At 42.6% G+C, this 23,298-nt stretch overlaps 1 protein-coding gene across 1 annotated transcript in view; it reads left to right on the top strand.

Moving 5' to 3' along the window:
• The window catches only part of LOC103281276 (carcinoembryonic antigen-related cell adhesion molecule 16), a 45,071-nt gene extending 23,801 nt beyond the window's left edge, over positions 1-21,270 (top strand). Inside the window, exons 2-4 of the mRNA XM_062962397.1 lie at positions 14,653-14,783; positions 16,473-16,829; positions 21,120-21,270. Coding sequence (XP_062818467.1) covers positions 14,753-14,783; positions 16,473-16,829; positions 21,120-21,124 — 393 coding nt within the window. The 5' untranslated portion in view covers positions 14,653-14,752 and the 3' untranslated portion in view covers positions 21,125-21,270. The remainder of the gene's footprint in view (positions 1-14,652; positions 14,784-16,472; positions 16,830-21,119) is intronic.
• The last annotated feature ends 2,028 nt before the right edge of the window (positions 21,271-23,298 follow it).

The raw sequence follows: 23,298 nt of genomic DNA, 5'->3' as shown, positions 1-23,298 counted from the left end.
GCAACGTATGTGCGGGGCTTGACGAATCCAAGGCCGGAGTTAAAACTGCTGGAAGAAACATGAACAACCTCAGGTATGCAGTTGATACTACTCTGATGGCCGAAAGCGAGGAAGAGCTGAGGAGCCTTCTCACCAAGGTGGAAGAAAGAAGAAAGTGCAAAAGCTGGGTTGCAGTTAAACATCAAGAAAACCATGATCATGGCAACGACACCTATTGATAACTGGCAAACAGAGGAAGAGAACATGGAGACAGTGACAGACTTTGTATTTCTAGGAGTGAAGATTCCTGCAGCCAGGAAATCAGAAGACGTTTCCTTCTTGGGAGGAGAGCAATGGCCAACCTGGACAAAATAGTGAAGAGCAGAGACATCACACTGGCAATGAAAGTCCGCATAGTCAAAGCAATGGTCTTCCCCATAGTAACCTATGGATGCGAGAGCTGGACCATAAGGAAGGCCGAGCGAAGGAAAATAGACGCTTTTGAACTCTGGTGCTGGAGGAAAATCCTGAGCGTGCCTTGGACCTTGGCAAGAAGATCCACCCAGTCCATCCTCCAGGAAATAATGCCCAGTGGCTGCTCACTGGAGGGAAGGATATTAGAGGCAAAGATGAAGTATTTTGGCCACATCATGAGGAGACAGGAAAGCTTGGAGAAGATCACGATGCTGGGGAAAATGGAAGGAAAAAGGAAGAGAGGCCGACCAAGGGCGAGATGGATGGACGGGATCCTTGAAGTGACTGGCTCGACCTTGAAGGAACTGGGGACGGTGACGGCCGACAGGGAGCTCTGGCCTGGACTGGTCCAGGAGGTCGGAGACGACTAAACGACTGAGCAGCAGCAGGAAAGTCCAGGGTGGGAGAAGGAGCTCTTGTCTGTTTGAGGCTAGTGTGAATGTTGCAATTGGCCAGCTTGATTAGCATTTAATGGCCTTGCAGATTCAAAGCCTGGCTGCTTCCTCCCTGGGGGCATCCTTGGTTGGGAGGTGTTAGCTGGCCCTGATTGTTTCCTGTCTGGATTTCCCCTGTTTTCAGAGTGTTGTTCTTTATTTAGGCTTTTCCTTAATCCCTCCTTATTATCCAATATTTTCGCTTATCCAATGCTTTTATTTTTCAGTGATTGGTGGGGGGGGGGCACCAAATTCTGTTCGCCTACACTTGAAAATTACCTTGGGCCGGCCCTGCTCCCGGCTCTACAACTCTCAAGCTTCCATAGCAGAAAAGGGACCTCTTCTCGGTTGGGTTTTCTTGCTTGGAAGAAGAACAGCCGAGCTCCAGAAAAGGGGGAAGCTGGCAGGAAGGAGGCTGGCAGGAAGGACGCAGTGACGTTTGCAGCACAAAGGAGGGGGGGTCGAGGAGGGAGAAAAAGTGGGATTCCCCCAGAACTCGCCCAAAGGGCAAGCGAGGTCGCTGAGGAGGGTGGAAGAGCGCCCCTGGCGGTCAATGGAGGCAATAGCAGCAGGTTGAGTGACACAGGGTTAATTGGGGAGCGGGAGCAACATTGAGGTCCAAAGGCCACTTGAAGGGAAGATGAGGAAGAAACACAACTACAAACTATCTAAAAATTTTTTTGAATTGAATTGTTTATTGTACTAGCCATAGGCCATGACATCAGTAATGTACAACCTTTATAAACACTTTCCAATATAAACATTGGGCCCGGGCTGTGGCGCAGGCTGGAGAGCAAGCCAGCTGCAACCAGCTGCAATGAATCACTCTGACCAGGAGGTCATGAGTTCGAGGCCCGCTCGGAGCCTATGTTTGTTTGTCTTTGTTCTATATTAAAAGGGATTGAATGTTTGTCTATGTGTGTAATGTGATCTGCCCCGAGCCCCGTTCAAGGTGAGAAGGGCAGAATATAAATGCTGTAAATAAATAAATAATAAAACTTATTCAAAAATTAAAACTAGCTCTTTAAAATTAAAACCCTAAAAACCCTAAAGCCCTAAAACCCTAAATAAAACCCTAAAACCCTAAAACCCTGAAACCCTAAAACCCTGAAACCTTAAAACCCTAAAGCCCTAAAGCCCTAAATAAAACCCTCAAACCCTAAAGCCCTAAAGCCCTAAAACCCTAAAACACTAAATAAAACCTATAAAGATAGCAAAAACATTAGCAAAAAGCATATTAAAATACAACAGTAGGATCATGAAAACGAACTGGGAAAAAGTGCGCTAAGCGAGTTTTGTAAACATGAGGTAGTTGGTAAAGTGCTACAAAATCGTGGAAGATTTGGAATGGGGCAAACCCTGTGGTTATAACAAAAAATTAACAAAACAAGGTGCAACCAATCGGAAAATGGACACCGATTAATTAATGCAGTTTGATACCGCTTGAACGGCCATGGCTCATAGAATCCTAGAATTGGACGAGACCTTGTGAGCCATCTAGTCCAACCGCATTTCTGCCAAGAAGCAGGAAAATCACATTCAAAGCACTCCCAACAGATAGCCATCCAGCCTCTGTTTACAAGCCTCCAAAGAAGGAGGTTTGATTAGCACTGAAATGCATGCCCTTTGCCTCAGGCGGGGAAAGAGCGTGGGGCAGCCCCACCCAGGCAATGAGGCGGGACCGAGTGCGAAATCAAAGCCACTTCAGGCTGTGACTCAGCAGTCAAGAGACCAATTTCTCATTTTGCGGCCCTTCCCAGTCCATCGGGGTCAGAAACAGTCCAGCCTCGTCTGAATCAGAGCTTGGGAAAAGCGGCTCTTCCCCCTTCCCACAAAAGGACACGTCTACACTGTCGGTTGAGTGCAGTTTGGCACCACTTGTGCTCCACAGCTCAATGCCATAGGATTCTGGGAGTTGTAGTGTCCCAAGGCCTTCTCTGCCAAAGAGTGTTGTTGTTTCATCAAACTACATCTTCCATTATTCCATAGCACTGAGCCATGGCAGTTCCAAGTGTTAAATTGCATGCATTCCACAGTGGAGATGCACCTTTAGTGAAACTATAACTCCCAGTATTCTATAGAATTGAGTCTAAGTAGATCCAAGTGTTAAATTGCATGCATTCGTCCATGGGGATGCACCCTTAGTGAAACTACAACTCCCATTACTCCATGTCACTGAGCCATGGCAGTTCCAAGTGTTAAATTGCATGCATTCGACAGTGGAGATGCAGCCTTAGTGAAACTAAAACTCCCATTATTCCATAGCACGGAGCCATGGCAGATCCAAGTGTTAAATTGCATGCACTCCACAGTGGAGATGCACCTTTTGTGAAACTATAACTCCCATTATTCTATAGAATTGAGCCTAAGCAGATCCAAGTCTTAAATTGCATGTATTCGTCCATGGGGATGCACCCTTAGTGAAACTACAACTCCCATTAAGCATTAAGCCACAGCAGTTCAAGCATTAAATTGCATTAATTTGACAGTGGAGATGCAGCCTTAATGAAACTACAACTCCCATTATTCCATACCACTGAGCCATGGCAATTCCAAGTGTTAGATTGCATGCACTCCACAGTGGAGATGCAGCTTTAGTGAAACTACAACTCCCATTATTCCATAGCATTGAGCCACAGCAGTTCAAGCATTAAATTGCATTAATTTGACAGTGGAAATGCAGCCTTAGTGAAACTACAACTCCCATTATTCCATAGCATTGAGCCATGGCAGTTCCAAGTGTTAAACTGCATGCATTCGAAAGTGGAGATGCACCCTTAGTGAAACTACAACTCCCATTATTCCATAGCATTGAGCCACAGCAGTTCAAGCATTAAATTGCATTAATTTGACAGTGGAAATGCAGCCTTAGTGAAACTACAACTCCCATTATTCCATAGCACTGAGCCATGGCAGTTCCAAGTGTTAAACTGCATGCATTCGAAAGTGGAGATGCACCCTTAGTGAAACTATAACTCCCATTATTCTATAGAATTGAGCCTAAGCAGATCCAAGTGTTAAATTGCATCCCTTCGACAGTGGAAATTCACCCTTAGTGAAACTACAACTCCCATTCTTCCATAGCACTGAGCCATGGCAGTTCCAAGTGTTAAATTGCATGCATTCCACAGTGGAGATACAGCTTTAGTGAAACTACAACTCCCATTATTCCATAGCATTGCGCCACAGCAGTTCAAGCATTAAATTGCATTAATTTGACAGTGGAGATGCATCCTTTGTGAAACTACAACTCCCATTATTCCATAGCATTGAGCCATGGCAGTTCCAAGTGTTACATTGCATGCATTCGACAGTGGAGATGCAACCTTAGTGAAACTACAACTCCTATTATTCCATAGCAATTAGCCATGACAGCTCAAGTGTTAAATAACATGCATTGAACAGCAGAGATGCATCCTTGGTGAAACTACAACTCCCATTATTCCAATACATTGAGCCGTAGTAGTTAAAATGGTGCAAAACTCTTGCGTTAATGCTACAATGTAGGGGCTTGTAACATACAACCAGTAGGAAGAAGAACAGGAATGTAATATTTCATGAAGTTTCTTTGCTACAAGTTTGAAGTCTTTGAATCCAATGCAGCTTTTGGAAACATATTTGCAATTCCTGATTTATTTGGTTTGGGAAAAGTCAGCTTTGGTGGACAGTAGAGTCTAGAGATGTCACTGGCCATGCTGGTTGGGGATTCTGGGAGCTGTTGTGTTCAAAGGGCCAGGATCAATCCTCTTTCCAGTCATTCCAATGGTGGGAGGGCAATAAGGGAAGGCGGGCAGGTCTTGCAATGGTTTCCACCCACTTTGGTTTCCAAGAACCCAGAGGCTCGGAAAGTCCCGCTCCAGGATCCGACGCCTTTTGCCAGGAAGGGCTTGGCAAAGGAGATCCTGCCCAATCCACAATTTGAACAAAGACATAAAGGATCAATCAGGATTCCTTCTAAACCAAATCCAAGGACCTACAAGGATTCTTTCCAAGCTAGAACCAAGTGTGGGGTTGCCAACTGACCGGGAAACAGAACAATAATGTACCGTATATACTCGAGTATAAGCCGACCTGAATATAAGCCGAGGCACCTAATTTTACCACAAAAAAAATTGGGATAGCTTATTGACTCGAGTATAAGCCAAGGGTGGGAAATGCAGCAGCTATGAGTAAATTTCAAAATAAAAATAGATACCAATAAAATTTCATTTCATTAATCGAGGCATCAGTAGGTTAAATGTTTTTGAATATTTACCGTATTTCAAAGAAAAACAAACTAGCTCTATAAGTGGAAAAAGTAGGGGCAACAAAAACAATATGGTATCAACAACGTTTGCAAATCCATCTTTGTGTGTGTGTGTGTGTGTGTGTGTGTGTGTGCATTTCCCCTACAATATTTGCAAGCCATATATATATATATTCATATCTATCTAGACATGTCTATAGATATTTGTGTATTCATTTCCCCCCTGTAATATTTGCAAGCCCTATATGTAAGAATATATTCATATCTATCCAGACATCTCTCTTTATATAGATATTTGCAGAGACTTGCAAACATATGAGGGTAAATTCATATATAAAAATAATGTAAATTTATGGCTACAGATACATAGTTACATGGATCTATATGTATAAAGGATTTGCAAAGACCTGCAAACATATGAGGGCAAATTCATATATAAAATTAATGTATATAGATATGTACACATATAAAGGTACATAGAGATGGCAAAAGCTTGCAAGGGGTTAATGCCTATTTATCTGTAAGACAGTTTAACAAATATTCAGGGGAAAATGCTTTCATAAGATTAATGAATATATATTTTTCTTCTTCCTGACTTGCAAGGGTGTCTTTCTTTGCAAAATATTCCCTTGATTAAGAGCGAGGGAGGCTGGGCAAAAGAAAACACAATGATAAGGGAGGAGAAGAGAAAAATAGATCACATATTGCATGCAATAGCCTGCAGACTCCATTGCCAGCCTTTTTTTAAAAAAAGAATTTTATTAATTTTTTTATACTACATTGAAAGAGTGAGAACAACCAAGGTATAGAAAAGTAGGGAAAAAAGAAAGATAAAAGTCTACAATCTACAAAAATATACCCCCACCAAAAAAAAGGTGACTTCCATTCCATATTCTTAGATAATATTTTCTTATTATTCAATAATATTTTTTCTTACTAAAGAAAAAAAGTAGTAAAATTGTCTCTCGTAATCTTCATTTTCCCAAATTATCCAGATAGTCCTGAAGATTGTCCCAATTCGTTCTTTTCATTATCTTGCCTGTATTTTTCTGTTTTCTGTATTTTCCGTTGCCAGCCTTGACCTTCACCCAATTATAAACCGAGGGAGGCTTTTTCAGCTCATAAACAAGGCCTGAAAATCTCGGCTTATCTTCGAGTATATATGGTACATTTCTTGGGAGTTTTACAAGAGAGTATATACACATACATTATTGTTCTGTATTACTATAGATATTGTGCATTATCCGCAGAGCAGGGATGCTCTTATGCCTTTAAGGCCAGCCTGGATCCAAACGAAATGAGCAGGAAATGTGTTTTGTGCACAGAGCAAAGCATTTCCCTTTTCTAAAAGGGAAGCTCTCCTGGCAAAACCGCCCCAGAGGGTTTCTTGACTCAGAAAGCTCCAGGAAATGTCTAGGGTTTTCTTTGGGGAGGCGACTTCAAGGCAAAAGACACGCAAGGGCTGGCTTGTGTGCCTCTTTCCACCCAAAGGCTGTGGGATCAAGTTTACAGGGCCTGAGGAGAGGGGACTTTTTGGACTGCCACTCTCAGCATCCCCTTACACTTCCACAAATAGCTCCGGCTTCCACTACGCAGGAGACACCAAAGGCTGTTGTGGCTCAGCCTTTGTCTTTGTGTGACTCTGATGAAGATTCTGGGTTATATTCATAGAATCATAGAATCATAGAATAGTAGAGTTGGAAGAGACCACATGGGCCATCCAGTCCAACCCCCTGCTAAGAAGCAGGAAATCGCATTCAAAGCACCCCCGACAGATGGCCATCCAGCCTCTGCTTAAAAGCCTCCAAAGAAGGAGCCTCCACCACGGCCCCGGGGAGAGAGTTCCACTGGTGAACAGCCCTTCTCACAGTGAGGAAGTTCTTCCTGATGTTCAGGTGGAATCTCCTTTCCTGTAGTTTGAAGCCCTTGTTCCCTTGCGTCCTAGTCTGCAGGGCAGCAGAAAACAAGCTCCCTCCCTCCTCCCTAGGACTTCCCTTCACGTATTTGTCCATGGCTATCATGTCTCCTCTCAGCCTTCTCTTCTGCAGGCTAAACATGCCCAGCTCTTTAAGCCGCTCCTCATAGGGATTCTTGTTCTCCAGACCTTTGATCATTTTAGTCGCCCTCCTCTGGACGCTTTCCAGCTTGTCAACATCTCCCTTCAACTGCGATGCCCAGAATTGGACACAGTGTGATTCCAGGTAAAGTGGCCTGACCAAGGCAGAATAGAGGGGAGCAGGACTTCCCTGGATCTAGACGCTATTCCCCTATTGATGCAGGACAGAATCCCATTGGCTTTTTTAGCAGCCGCATCACATTCCTGGCTCATGTTCCCCTTCCTCCCCACGAGGACTCCAAGGTCTTTTTCGCACACACTGCTGTCAAGCCAGGCATCGTCCCCCATTCTGTATCTTTGATTCCCATTTTTTCTGCCGAAGTGAAGTATCTTGCATTTGTCCCTGTTGAACTTCATTGTGTTAGTTTCGGCCAATCATCTCTCTAGTCTGTCAAGATCGTTTTGAATTCTGCTCCTGTCTTCTGGAGTGTTAGCTCTCCCTCCCAGTTTGGTGTCGTCTGCAAACTTGATGATCGTGCCTTCTGACCCTTCGTCTAAGTCGTTAATAAAGATGTTGAACAGAACCGGGCCCAGGACGGAGCCCTGCTTATGGCACTCCACTTGTCACTTCTTGTGCATAATGATGGGATTCGGGATGAATTTGAGGATGACTCTGATGCTGGGAATTATCGGAGCGTTCCAGTTGTGGGAAATGAAGAGCAGGGAGCTGTTCCCATGGGAATAAATCATGATGTTGTTTCTAACGAGGCATTTCAGGTGCAGGGAGTGGAAAGGGAGGATAGTCTCCATCTTGTCTCCTTGCTCCAGCTGAAGGCCCCTCCCACCAGTAACATGCTTTGTGTGTGTGTGTGTGTGTGTGTTTGTGTGTGTATATATGTATATGTGTGTGTATGTGTATACACATGCACACACGCGCACACACACACAAATGAATATATATAATATTAATAATAATAATATTATGTTGTAATACAATGTAATAATTATAATTCACTATTATAATTGTATATTTATATTACATGCAATATTACTAACAATATTGCAATATAGTTGTATAATATAATATAGTGTATGTATATATACTTGTAAACCGCCCTGAGTCCCCTTCGGGGTGAGAAAGAAGGGCGGTATATAAATGTCGCAAATAAATAAATAAAGCAAAATTAGAGAGGAGTATGTTGTGGCTCAGCCTTTGCCTTTGTGTGATTCTGAAGTGCCTTTGCATGCCTCTGATGAAGATTCTGGGTTGTATGTGCATAATGATGGGATTCAGGATGAATTTGAGAATGACTCTGATTCTGGGAATTATAGGAGCAGGGAGTTGTTCCCATGGGAATAAATCATGATGCTGTTTCTAATGAGGAATTTCAGGTGCAGGGAGTGGAAAGGGAGGATAGCGCTTTGCCGCCTGATAATGAGCTCAGTGGCCTTGATTCTGGAGATCTCGATTGGGCTACGAGACTGGAATTTAGAGGGTTGTGGAGAAGCCTTCACATAGCCAATAAACAAGAGTTCAAAGGGCAACGGAACACCTTTATGTCATGCTTTTAAAACAGAGAGCTCTCTGTCAATGCAATTCCATCATTTGATCTAGAAGCAAGTCTGTTTCCCTGTGCCAAGTTTTGCTTTCCTGTAATATCTCGTGGATATATTCTGGCTTCTGGGACTTTTGGCTTCTATGGAAATAACCTTGTTTTATGCTCTATGTTTCTATGGACTTATTGCTTACAGCCTTGGTTTTGTACCTCTCTTTTGGAACGGAACTTTTGCCCTTTTATGAACTATCTTTTGCCTGTTTTCTAAATAAACTACAAAAGACTACTTCCTGTGTGTGGCTTAGTGCCTTTGGCAAGGTGAGGCTAACCTGAGGTGCGGCAGAGGAGGATTAGATGATGGGAGACCGCTACTAGACCTCTGACTGAAAACTAATTTTGTATCAGACTTGGCCAGATAACGTCAGCCCAGTTAACAACACTGCCACATAATCAACTCACATGTCTCAGTGAACTTTTGTTGGCTTCTGTAAATTAATGTGGATGTATTATGTTAGATATAATTTTTGATAGATTAAGTTTTATTTAATTTATAGATGTCCTGTTACAAATTGTTTTAATATGTGGGGTTATTTTGGGATATTACGTTGAGCCCCCAGTGGCACAGAAAGTTAAACTGCTGAACTGAAATAGCTGACAGAAATGTCAGCTGCTTGAATCCAGGGAGCGGGGTGAGCTCCAGCTATTAGCCCCAGCTTCTGCCAACCTAGCAGTTTGAAAACATGCAAAAGACTACTTCCTGTGTGTGGCTTGGTGTCTTTAGCAAGGTGAGGCTAACCTGAGGTGCAACAAAGTCTCTCCCTCCAATGACATTGCAGGTTATGGCAAGCGCCAGTGGTCGAGCCGTAAACATGCCCAAGAACTCTTTGTCAATTGGAGGCCAGTGTGAATGTTGTAGTTAATCACCTTAATTAGCATTGAATGGCTTCATCTCCTGGCTTCTTCCTGCCTGGGGGCATCCTTTGTTCAGAGTCATTAGCTGCCCCTGGTTGATTCATGTCTGGAACTCCTCTGTTTTCAGAGTGTTGCTTCTTATTTATTGTTCTGATTTTGGAGTTTTTTTTTTTAATACTGGTGGCCAGATTTTGTTCATTTTCATGGTTTCCTCCTTTCTGTTGAGGTTGTCCACATGCTTGTGGATTTCAATGGCTTCTCTGTGTAGTCTGATATGATAGTTGTTGGAGTGGTCAAGCATTTCTGTGTTCTTAGATAATATACTGTGTCCAGGTTGGTTCATCAAGGGCTCTGCTATGGCTGATTTCTCTGGTTGAGTTAGTCTGCCGTGCCTTTCATGTTCTTTGACTCGTGTTTGGCCAATGCTGCATTTGGTGGTCCCTATGGAGACTTGGCCAGAGCTGCATGGTCTACGGGAGACTCCTGCAGAGGTGAGATGAAGCTATTCAATGCTAATCAAGGTAATTAACTACAACATTCGCACTGACCTCCAACTGACAAAGAGTTCTTCTCTCACCTTGGACTTTCCACAGATATATATATCCTTCCTTGCTAGAATTGAATACACCTGTTTTCTGTAACATGTAACCTTACTTAAGAGGCATCATGGAACTCTTTCATTTGCTCATTATAGAACTCCACTTTAAACAGAGCCAGAGCTACTAATAAGAATGTAAGTAGAGAAGCGTGCTTTTTACTAGTTTTTTACCATTTTTAAACAAACCTTTTTCTTAGCAATGTTAATATGGGAGTTTCATATATCTATATATATAAAAGAGTGATGGCATCACGGCAGCGGACAAAACAACAAAAGTAAACACCCTACAACCTCGAAAATTGACAGCACAACCCCTCATCCATGCCTCTAGGTTGATACAACAAAAAGAAAAGAAAAATAAAGTCCTAATTAGAGGGAGAGGAATAATTGTTTTTATCCAATTGCTGCCAGTTAGAAGGCTAAGCTCTGCTCACTTGGTCTCCTAGCAACCCACTTAGCCCAGGGGACCCTTTAACTTAACTACCACCAATTCCTCAATACTTTATTTCCCATACCACCATACTTCGCTACAGCAACGCATGGCCGGGCACAGCTAGTATATTTATTTATTTATTTATTTATTTCCAACATTTATATCTCGCCCTTCTCACCCGAAGGGACTCAGGGTGGCGTACACAACTGGCAACAATTCGATGCCTACACATAATTAAAACATAGCAATAAAAATCCAATTAAAACAATATAAAAATATAAAACATATGGTTAAAAATCCAATATATCTATTGTGTATGTTATTTTTACTCCTTTATCTAGCATACTAAGCACAATAAAACTAAAACAGACACAGTACCAGAGGAAGTGATAACAAAACAAGGGGAACAACCTTGTTGTGCACCAGTTCTTGGCGTTGCGAATCAAACGAAGAATTCCTTTGAACATAGAAACTGTTATTTTGGAGACTGAATATCTTTAGTACAATTGACAATTGACATATTAGAATTACTCTAATATAGAGTTGTAGAAACCTTGGGAGTTTTACAAGAGTGTATATACACATACATTATTGTTCTAGGCCAGGGGTCCCCAAACTATGGCCCGGGGGCCGGATGCGGCCCTCCGAGGCCATTTACCTGGCCCCCACACTCAGTTTTATAATATAATATTTTATATCATTTTAAATAATATAATATATTGTATATACATATAATATTGATAATAATATAATGTTATACAATATAATACTAATAACAATACCATATACTAATATTAATTCTATATTACATATAATATTACAGTATAGTGGTATAGTTCAATAGAGTAATATATAATGCTAATATTCTACTATGCTAATAATATAATATATTGTATGTACAGCTGCTCTGAGTCCCCTTCGGGGTGAGAAGGGCGGGATATAAATGTAGTAAATGAATAAATAAATAATTTTAGACTTAGGCTCGCCCAAAGTCTGAAATGACTTGAAGGCACACAACAACAACAACAATCCTAATTAACTTGACTATCTCATTTGCCAGAAGTAGGCCCACATTTCCCATTGAAATCCTGATAGGTTTATGTTGGTTAAAATTGTTTTCATTTTTAAATACAGTAGAGTCTCACTTATCCAAGCTAAACGGGCCGGCAGAAGCTTGGATAAGCGAATATCTTGGATAATAAGGAGGGATCAAGGAAAAGCCTATTAAACATCAAATTAGGTTATGATTTTACAAATTAAGCACCAAAACATCATGTTATATGACAAATTTGACAGAAAAAGTAGTTCAGTATGTAGTAATGTTATGTTGTAATTACTGTATTTACTAATTTAGCACCAAAATATCATGATATATTGAAAATATTGACTACAAAAATGGCTTGGATTATCCAGAAGCTTGGATAAGTGAGGCTTGGATAAGTGAGACTCTACTGTATTGTATCGTTCTTTCATTACTGTTGTTGTTTTGCACTACAAATAAGACATGTGCAGTGTGCATAGGAATTTGTTCGGTTTTTTTTTTCAAATGATAATTCGGCCCCTCCACAGTCTAAAGGATTGTGGACCGGCCCTCTGCTTTAAAAGTTTGAGGACCCCTGTTCTAGGCAATTGTTCTGAACAAATCTTTCCGAGAAAACCTTGTGACAGGTTCACCTTTGGATCTCCATAAGCAACTTGAAGGCCCACAAGCTGGCAAACCTGGTCTGGGTTAGAAATAGCTTTGGTGACACCTCGCGGTTGATCTGAGCCATGGCCGTAGATATTTGGCAGGTTGATGATTTTGAAACCTTCTCCCCAGATACTTTTGGAATACTGCTCCCAGCAGCCACATGGTCAACAGCGAAGGATGCTGGGTGTTTCCTTTCCTACAGAATGGGAATTATTATAAACAGAGAATGGATGACCATCTGTTGGCAGGGTTTGGATGGTGTCTTCCTTTATGACAGAAGAGGGTTGCATTGGATGGCCTTTATTTACAGTATTTATATTTATATTCCGCCCTTCTTTCTCACCCCGAAGGGGACTCAGGGCGGATCACATTGTACACATACAATGCAAACATTCAACGCCATATAAATATAGAACAGAGACAGAGACAGACGCAGAGGCAATTTAAACCTTCTCCAGCTTCCTGAGGGTATGCTTGATTCCGGCCACAGGGGGAGCAGCTACTTCATCATCCACTGCGACGGCAACTTCCTCATTCCAATGGCAGCTGAATGATTCGTATGGTGTCATAAATTAGCCTCCCCACATATAAGTGGTACCTAAATTTTCTATTTATTTATTTATTTATTTATTTATTTATTTATTTATTTAATACAATTATATCCCACCCTTCTCACCCCGAAAGGGACTCAGAGCAGCTTGCAAATTAAATTTACATACAATATTATATTATTAGCATAGCACAATACTGGCAATAAATTACCATATTGTACTACATCTATACGTCCGTCTCAATTCTCCCGTCCTTTTGACAACTCAGCATCTGCTTAGTAGCATGAACAAATAAGACTGCATAGGTGTCTGCCGATCCCAGCGGTAAGTAGCCTTTATTTACAGGTACAGTAGAGTCTCACTTATCCAACATAAACGGGCCGGCAGAACGTTGGATAAGCGAATATGTTGGATAATAAGGAGGGATTAAGGAGAAGCCTATTAAATACCAAATTAGGTTATGATTTTACAAATTAAGCACCAAAACATCATGTTATACAACAAATTTGACAAAAAAGTAGTTCATTACACATTAATGCTATGTAGTAATTATTGTATTTACGAATTTAGCACCAAAATATCACGATATATTGAAAACATTGACTACAAAAATGCCTTGGATAATCCAGTACCTTGGATAAGCGAGTCTTGGATAAGTGAGACTCTACTATATTACATTTATTTTACTCTATTTTATTATTATTAATACATTTATTTTTTCACTCTGATCTTAATATTATTATTATTATTGCATTTATTATTTTACTCTATTTATTATTACTTGTATTATTTTCCTGTATTTATTATTGAAAACATTGACTACAAAAATGTGTTGGATAATCCAGAACGTTGGATAAGTGAATGTTGGATAAGTGAGACTCTACTGTATATACACAAATAGCAGCCGGAGCTGCTCGGACACATGTTTCTCTAACAGAAAGATTGATGGCAATGACAAAAACTCTTATGAGTAAAGAAGGAGCCTCCGGTGGCCTAGGGGATAAAAGCCTTGTGACTTGAAGGTTGGGTTGCTGACTTGAAAGCTGCCAGGTTCGAATCCCACCCGGGGAGAGCCTGGATGAGCTCCCTCTTTCAGCTCCAGCTCCATGCGGGAACACGAGAGAAGCCTCCCACAAGGATGGTAAAAACATCAAAACATCTGGGCGTCCCCTGGGCAACGTCCTTGGAGACGGCCAATTCTCTCACTCCAGAAGCAACTCTGGTTGCTCCTGACACGAAAAGTCCCAAATTCCACTATCTGTGACACATTTCCTTCTATGCAGGCAAAAGCGGAAGTCACATTCCTTTTCCCTCTAGGCAGTAAATCATTACTCTATGCGATTAACTACTTCTGTACTGGATCGCTTACTGAAGCAAACACACACTTACATTGAAACAATGAGTTAAACATTTCATGACATCAACCATTCCTTTGACAAAGATGGGATCAAGAGAGTTGTAGTTCCACAAGGTCTTGTGCCTTCCCTGCCGAAGAACATTGGTGCCCCTTGAAACTACAAATCCCATCCACGGCGGTTAAGGGGGTGTCAAACTCTGCATTCATTGGACAGCATAGATGCATCTTGCTGAACAGATGGATTCAGGGGAGTTTCTGGGGATGTTGACACCTTTCCTTCCTGCCGTTGGGTAAGCTCTTCTGTCTTAAGAACAAACCGTTCTTTTCTTCTCTTTTTCTTGCTCAACCGTTCATTCCTCTCCTCAGGTTCTCGTTGGGAAACATCCCCTTTACTTGGGGAAATCTCTCCTTCACCTGTATATAGGGGGAGTTTTGGGACCCAAGACAAAGCGGCTTGTTCGGCACAATGGGTTGGAGAGGACGTCTTATCGTGGCAGGTGAGTTGGAAGGGGAGTTGTGTGTTTTCTGGCATGTATGGCCATGTTCCAGAAGCATTCTCTCCTGACATTTCACCCGCTTCTATGGCAGGCATCCTCAGAGGTTGTGAGGTATACCTTGGCCTTGCAGCTCAGTAGAGCCTTCCTTTCCAAAGGCAGGCTACCTTCACCTATCAGACAACCTTTAATGTCTTGCATCTCAACCTATTTGGCCAAAATAGCCCAATAGAGCCTCCCTGTTGAAAGGCAGTCTACTTTCAAATATCAGACACCAGAAAGGAACCTCAAGGTCTTGCATCTCCCTTGATGAAGGAGGCACAACTGAGTTATTTTGGTCATCTCAAGCCTACTTAGCCATAGTAACTCAGTAGGGCCTTCCTGTTCAAAGGCGGTCTACCTCCAGATATTAAATCTTAAGCCTATCTACTTTAAACTGGGCTATCTGAGTCCACACTGCCATATATTCCAGTTCAATGTGGATTTTATAAAGCTGTGTGGAAAGGGCCTCATAGAATCCAATTCAATGCAGTTAATCTGCATTCTGAGGGTAGGTCCAGTCTTCAAGGCCTGGTGACCTTAATTGACCTTCTTTGAGGTCTTTTGTTGTGGTTCAGTCTGATGATGAAGGGGGATTTGGGTTTCAGCAGGTTGACCAAGGAAATGTTGAAGGCTCTGAATTGTTAGAAAGGCCGCAGGCTAGCAGGGAAGCTGAAGTTAGTGATAAGGGTGACCTTTCACAGGATTTTGAACATCAACAAAGTCCAGGTGGCTCTGGCAGTGAGGCAGAGGAGTCTTCCTTAGATCGTGATACAAGGTTAAGGTTAAGGGTTCATTGTCCCAGGCGTTCTCTGAGAATAGCTGGGAAACGTGTGGGAACTCAAGGACAGAGAAATGCTTTCTTAGCCTGTAAGCCTGGTTAAATAGAGAGAAACAGAGAAAGATTTCAGACAAAGCAATGTTGATTTTGGAAGCTAAACTCCTGCCTTGTCTCTGCACATGGAAAAGGTTTCTTATTTTTGTTCATGCTTAGTTCCTGGGTTTTGGATTGTATTTGGGAGTTCACGCTGCCTTGTTTTTCAGGACTGAGTTGCTATATTCTACAGAGACTTTGAACTACCGTGTTTCCCCGAAAATAAGACAGTGTCTTATATTAATTTTTGCTCCCAAAGATGCTCTAGGTCTTATTTTCAGGGGATGTCTTATTTTTCCATTAAGAAGAATTCACATTTATTGTTGAACAAAAAAATTGAACATTGATTATATGTACAGTAGTTGTCATAACAAATCAACATAACCAGACAAACTGTGAATTCTATCAATAATTTCTTGTTACTACCATTATTTCCATGTACAATGATCTATGGTACATATGTTTACCGATCCTGCCTGCTCTGGTGTTCTGTTCGGTGGACATGCTTCCAAACAAAAACTTTGCTAGGTCTTACTTTTGGGGGAGGCCTTATATTTAGCAATTTAGCAAAATTTCTACTAGGTCTTATTTTCTGGGGATGTCTTATTTTAGGGGAAACGGTATATTCTGCCGATTGCCTTTACAATTGGATTACTGCTTTTATTAAGACTTTACTATCTTTTATCAATAAACTGTAAAAACCAAGTCTGCTGTGGTGGGGTGTGTGTTAAGAGCAAGGCGAACCAGTGCTGAGATACAACATCTTTCTTGTCCCACAGCCTTGGCCTCCTGCCTCTTGACAGCCGAAGCCTTGCGCTTGGTCCCGGAGCCGCCGAACCCTCGCTTGGGCCAGTCGGTCACCCTTTCCGTGCGGGACGTGCGGGACCCTTACATTTGCTTCTGGTTCCGCGGAAACGCCTTCCGCAAGGAGCGCATGATCTTCCAGGTGGAGGTGGGCCGCGTCGTGTCCAGGCAGGGAGGCTTCACCGGCCGCGAAAGCCTGGGCAGGGATTGCTCCTTGGTCATCCAGAACCTGCAGCCTTCGGACAGCGGGGAATTCTACCTCATCGTGCAAGAAGGGCGTCCGGGGGGAAACCAGCGCTGGACGGACGCCTTGCTGCGCCTCCAAGTCGCCAGTAAGTATCCATGGGGTGTCTGTCTACACCAGGCCTGGGCAAACCTTGGCCCTCCAGGTGTTTTGGACTTCAACTCTCACAGTTCCTAACAGCCTGATTCACACTGTGGAATGAATGCAGTTTACACATCTTGAACTGCTGCGTCTTCTATCTATATATATAAAAGAGTGATGGCATCACGGCGATGGACAAAACAACAAATCTACAGCCCCCCCAAACTCGAAAATTGGCAACGCAATCCATCATCCCCGCCTCCAGTAAGATACAACACAAACAAACAAAAAACACAATCACAACACCAAAAAAACACAACAGGCGATGTGCGCATGCGCACAAACACAATCCTCCCAACTCTTCCCCCGCGTGCGCGTGCACACACAAAACCGTCCCCCCTCCCTCCCCCTCTATCGCCGCCTCCACCGCCGAAGCCAGAGACTCGCCAGGAGAAGGCACATCTCCGCCTCACGAGGCTGAGCTCCCCATCCTCGAATTGGGAGTTCCACTCCAAAACACCCGGAGGGCCTATGCTGGCCCGCCCCTGGCCTCACATCTCGCCTGGGAAACAAAAAAGGCTACTTTCCCCCTCCCTCAGTACCTTCCCGGTGTTTCGCGCCAACAATGTTACCTCCGCTTGAGGCGCTTGGGAAAGCGAGTCCTGCCTCTCTCTGTGTGTGTGGAGGTTCATTTCCCACCCCTTTTCCTTCCTCTCGGCCCTGCAGCGGCGGATGAGCGCCCCATCGCCCGCCTTCCCGGCCCCGTTCTCCCCCTCCTCCTCCTCGCCGCTGCTCAGGCCTCCTCCTATCCTCCTCCGCGGGAAGAACATGGAGGCCGGCACCGGGAAGCGCGAGGCGGGGAGGAAGCCGCTACGCCCCGGGCCTGCGCCTCCACCGGAGCCCGCTCTTCCCTGGCCTACCAGGCCTGCCAACCCACCACCACACCGGCGCCGCCTTCGGTAGGAGAGGGAGGGCCGGGATGGAGGGGCAAAGGAGAAGGGCAGACCTTACCCCACCACGCCTCCCGCCTGGCCCCTGAGCAGGTACAGAGCGCCTTCTTCTCCTCTTCTCTTATTTATTTACCCTTTTCCAGTGCCCGGGGATGACGCAAACGCCTTCCTTACAAAATTATAAATATACAGTAGAATCTCACTTATCCAACATAAACATCCCTGCACAACATTGCATAACTGAATCTCTTGGATAATAAGAACAGATTCAGGAAAACCCAATTAAACATCAAATTAGGTAATCGTTATACAAATTAGCCACCAAAACATCATGTTATACAACAAATTTGACAGAAAAAGTATCACAATTTAAAACACTGACTACAAAAAAATTGACTACTAAAACGCACACTACGTTGGATAATCCAGAACATTGCATTACCAAATGTTGGATAACTGAGATTCTATTGTAAGATGAAATAATTACTGTGGTACAATAATGCACAACAATATAATCTCTAAAATCAGAACACTCAATAAAGAACACCACTCTGAAAACAAGGGAATTCCAGACAGGAAACAATCAGGGCCAGCTAACACCTCCCAACAAAGTATTCCCATCATCAAAGTCTGGCAAATCCTCTGTTCTCTGACGCCCACAGACACTAGAAGCACATAAAATATCACAAACAACACCACTCTGAAAACAAGGGAATTCCAGACAGGAAACAATCAGGGCCAGCTAACACCTCCCAACAAAGTATTCCCATCATCAAAGTCTGGCAAATCCTCTTTTCTGACGCCCACAGACACTAGAAGCACATAAAATATCACAAACAACACCACTCTGAAAACAAGGGAATTCCAGACAAGAAACAATCAGGGCCAGCTAACACCTCCCAACAAAGTATTCCCATCATCAAAGTCTGGCAAATCCTCTTTTCTGACGCCCACAGACACTAGAAGCACATAAAATATCACAAACAACACCACTCTGAAAACAAGGGAATTCCAGACAAGAAACAATCAGGGCCAGCTAACACCTCCCAACAAAGTATTCCCATCATCAAAGTCTGGCAATTCCTCTGTTTTCTCAGGACCACAGACAGTAGAAGCACATAAAATATCGCAAACAACACCTCTCTGAAAACAAGGGAATTCCACACGGGAAACAATCAGGGCCAGCTAACACCTCCCAACAAAAAATTCACTCAGGGAGGAAACAGCCAGGCTTTAAAGCTACAAGGCCATTACATGCTAATCATTTTTCCTCATTCCAGCATTCATACTTGCCTCCAACAGACAAAAACAATCAAAAATTTTGTATATTCACAACCTTTAGGAAATAATATCCCCTGATGGTGCAGCGTGTTAAAGCGCTGAGCTGCTAAACTTCTGGACTGAAAGGCCACAGGTTTGAATTGGGGGAGCGGAGAGAGCCCCCACTGTTAGCTCCAGCTTCTGCCAACCCAGAAGTTCGAAAACATGCAAATGTGAGTGCATCAATAGGTACTGCTCTGGCGGGAAGGTAACACCGCTCCATGTAGTCATCCCACATGACCTTGGAGGAGTCTACGGACAACGCCGGCTCTTCGGCTTAGAAATGGAGATGAGCACCAACCTCCAGAGTCAGACACGACTGGACTTAATGTCAGGGGAAACCTTTACCCTTGACCTTAACTACCACCAATTCCTCAATACTTTATTTCCCATACCACCAGACTTTGCCACAGCAACGCGTGGCCGGGCACAGCTAGTATATATATAAAAGGGTAATGAAATTTCGGCCTAGGACAAAACAACAAAACTACACATCCCAGAAACACTAAACTTGGCAGCACAACCCCTCATCCATGCCTCTACGTTCATAAAACAAAAAGAAAAGAAAAATAAAGTCCTAATTAGAGGAAGAGGAAGAATTTTTATCCAATTGCTGCCAGTTAGAAGGCTAAGCTCCGCCAACTGGGTCTCCTAGCAAACCACTCAGCCCAGGGGACAGGCAGAGTTAGGCCTCACTTAGGCCTCTTCCACACTGCTTATAAAACACAGATTATCTGATTTGAACTGGATTATATGGCAGTGTGGACTCCAGGCCCTTCCACACAGCTATATAACCCATTTAGAATCTTATATTATCTGCTTTGAACTGGATTATCTTGACTCCACACTGCCATATAATCCACTTCAGTGTGCATTTTATCCAGCTGTGTAGAAGGGGCCTCATACTTCGCCACGGCAACGCGTGGCTGGGCACAGCTAGTAATGCTATAGGAATCTGGGAGGTATTCTTTTATAAGGGAAAATAAGGCCAGGATGGGAAGCTAGCAGTGTGCAAATGTTCGATATATATATATATATATATATATATATATATATATATATATATATATTAGCTGTGCCCAGCCATGCGTTGCTGTGGCGAAGTATGGTGGTATGGGAAATAGTCAAGATAATCCAGTTCAAAGCAGATAAAATAAGATTATAAATGGGTTATATAGCTGTGTGGAAGGGCCTTGAGTCTACATTGCCATATAATCCAGATAAAATCAGATAATCTGTATAGGCAGTGTGGAAGAGGCCTAAGTGAGACCTAACTCTGCCTGTCCCCTGGGCTGAGTGGGTTGCTAGGAGACCAAGTGGGCGGAGCTTAGCCTTCTAACTGGCAGTAATTGGATAAAAACAATTATTCCTCTCCCTCTAATTATCCAAGGCATTTTTGTAGTCAATGTTTTCAATATATCATGATACTTTGGTGCTAAATTCGTAAATACAGTAATTACAACATAGCATTACTGAGTATTGAACTACTTTTTCTGTCAAATTTGTTGTATAACATGATGTTTTGGTGCTTAATTTGTAAAATCATAACCTAATTTGATGTTTAATAGGCTTTTCCTTAATTCCTCCTTATTATCAAAGATATTTGCTTATCCAAGGTTCTGCCAGCCCGTTTATGTTGGATAAGTGAGACTCTACTGTAGTAACGAAATTTCATTACTCTCGTTATAGTAACGAATTTTTCACTCTCTCTACTTTAGAAAAACTTTAGAAATGAAATGCCAGCTTTGCAATGACTTTTTAACAATGGATTGCGTTACACTTTGAAAATGTCCCTGTCCCAACTTACAAACAAATTTGACTTAAGAACAAACCTACAGAACAAATCTTGTTCATAACTTGGGGACTGCGTGTTTTTCTAATCAAGACGAGGAACCTCATCCCCTGATGCTGTTGGACTACAACACCCAGCATCTTGCACCTCTGGCTATAATTTTCCTATGGCTGCGGTGAGTTGCAATCTGAAAAATATCTCAAAATCATGCCACAAACTCTGTATTTATTTGCAGACTGAAAAACCTCGCCTGAGGAGCAGCGAAGACTGCAGTTTGGACCCAAAGACGTCAAAGATGAAGCATCGTCCAGTTTCATGCACGCCCTTCCTTTGCTTTGTGTTCTTCCTTGTCCCGAAAAGTGCAAGAAAGAATATCTATCCCCCATTAAAAATGTATCTTGAAAATCTGTATGTGTATGAACATTATTACTATTATTACTGTATATACTTGAGTATAAGCCGGGTTTTTCAGCCCTTTTTTTAAGACTGAAAAAAACTCCCTTCGGCTTATACTCGGGTGAGGGTCCTGGTTGGCTTATATTTAGGTCAGCTCATACTCGAGAATATATGGTACATTTATTATTTTTCTCTATTATTATTGGTATTATTACATTTATTATTTTTCTCTATTATTGTTGCTACTATTTATTTTACTCTATTATTATTAATAATACATTTATTATTTCACTCTGATCTTACTATTATTATTACATTTATTATTTTACTCTATTTATTATTACATGTATTATTTTCCTGTATTGATTATTATTATTACAGTAGAGTCTCACTTATCCAAGCCTCGCTTATCCAACGTTCTGGATTATCCAAGCCATTTTATTACATTTATTATTTTACTCTATTTATTATTACATGTACTATTTTCCTGTATTGATTATTATTATTACAGTAGAGTCTCACTTATCCAAGCCTCGCTTATCCAAGCTTCTGGATTATCCAAGCCATTTTTGTAGTCAATGTTTTCAATATATTGTGATATTTTGGTGCTAAACTCGTAAATACAGTAATTGCAACATAACATTACTGTGTATTGAACTACTTTTTCTGTCAAATTTGTTGTATAACATGATGTTTTGGTGCTTAATTTGTAAAATCTTAACCTAATTTGATCACTTTAATTAGCATTGAAAAGCTTATCTGCTGTCTTCTTCCTGCCTCTGGGGCATCTGCATCACCCTAAACAAAGGATGCCCCAGAGGCAGGAAGAAGACAGCAGATAAGCTTTTCAATGCTAATTAAAGTGATTAACTACACAACATTCACACTGACCTCTCTCACCCTAGACTTTCCACAGATATATATTAACCTCTTTGCTTAGTTTTCTCCATACCTCACAACCTCTGAGGATGCCTGCCATAGATGTGGGCGAAACGTCAGGAGAGAATGCTTCTGGAACATGGCCACACAGCCCGAAAGACATACAACAACCCTGTGATCCCGGCCATGAAAGCCTTCGACAACACAGAGTCTGACCTTGTTGGTTGTTCCACTATTGGTACCACTAGGTGGCAGGAGAGGACTCCAAATCTTGTTGCCACTAGGTGGCAGGAGAGAGCTCCAGATTATTATTATATTATTTATTTAATTTAATTATTATTATTTTATTGAGTTTTCAACGTTCAATACAGTGAAAGTGGGGGGAACATAATGGGTTGCAAAAGAAAAGAATGAAACAGCAGAAAGGAGAAAGAAAGAGCGGGGGACGGGGAGGGTGAAAAAGAAAAGAAAAAGAAAAAAAATATTATTAGGGCCGCAGAATAACTATTGTTATTAATATTAATATTGTTATTAACACCCACGAGCACACATAAGCTCTATTCTGTCTCCCATGCTCTTTAACATCTACATGAAACCGCTGGGAGAGGTCATCCGGAGTTTTGGAGTTGGGTGTCCCCTCTATGCAGATGACGCACAACTCTACGACTCCTTTCCACCGAACTCCAAGGAGGCCTCTCGGGTGCTGGACGAGTGCCTGGCCGCTGTGTCCATCTGGATGAGGAGGAACAAGCTGAAGATCAATCCCGACAAGACAGAGGTCCTCCTGGTCGGTCGTTCGTAATCCTGACCGGGGTGTAGGGTGGCAAGCTGTGCTGGGCGGGGTCCCACTCCCCCTGAAGCCACAGGTCCGCAGTCTGGGAGTCTCTTGGATTCATCGCTTACGCTCGAGGCTCAGGCGTCATCCGCGGTGTCTGGGAGGGCCTTCGCACACCTGAGACTCGTGCGCCAACTGCGACCGTACCTCGCGAAGGCTGATCTGGCCGGGGTGGTCCACGCCTTGGTCACCTCCAGACTGGACTACTGTAATGCGCTCTACGTGGGGCTGCCCTTGACAACGGCTCGGAAGTTCCAACTGGCCAGGATGTTAACTGGGGCCCCTTCCAGAGAGAGGTCAACCC

The sequence above is a fragment of the Anolis carolinensis genome, unplaced genomic scaffold (assembly GCF_035594765.1).
Source record: "Anolis carolinensis isolate JA03-04 unplaced genomic scaffold, rAnoCar3.1.pri scaffold_10, whole genome shotgun sequence".
Classification (NCBI taxonomy): domain Eukaryota; kingdom Metazoa; phylum Chordata; class Lepidosauria; order Squamata; family Dactyloidae; genus Anolis; species Anolis carolinensis.
The sequence above is the reverse complement of the archived record's forward strand: the minus strand, read 5'-3'. Positions and strand labels throughout refer to the sequence as shown.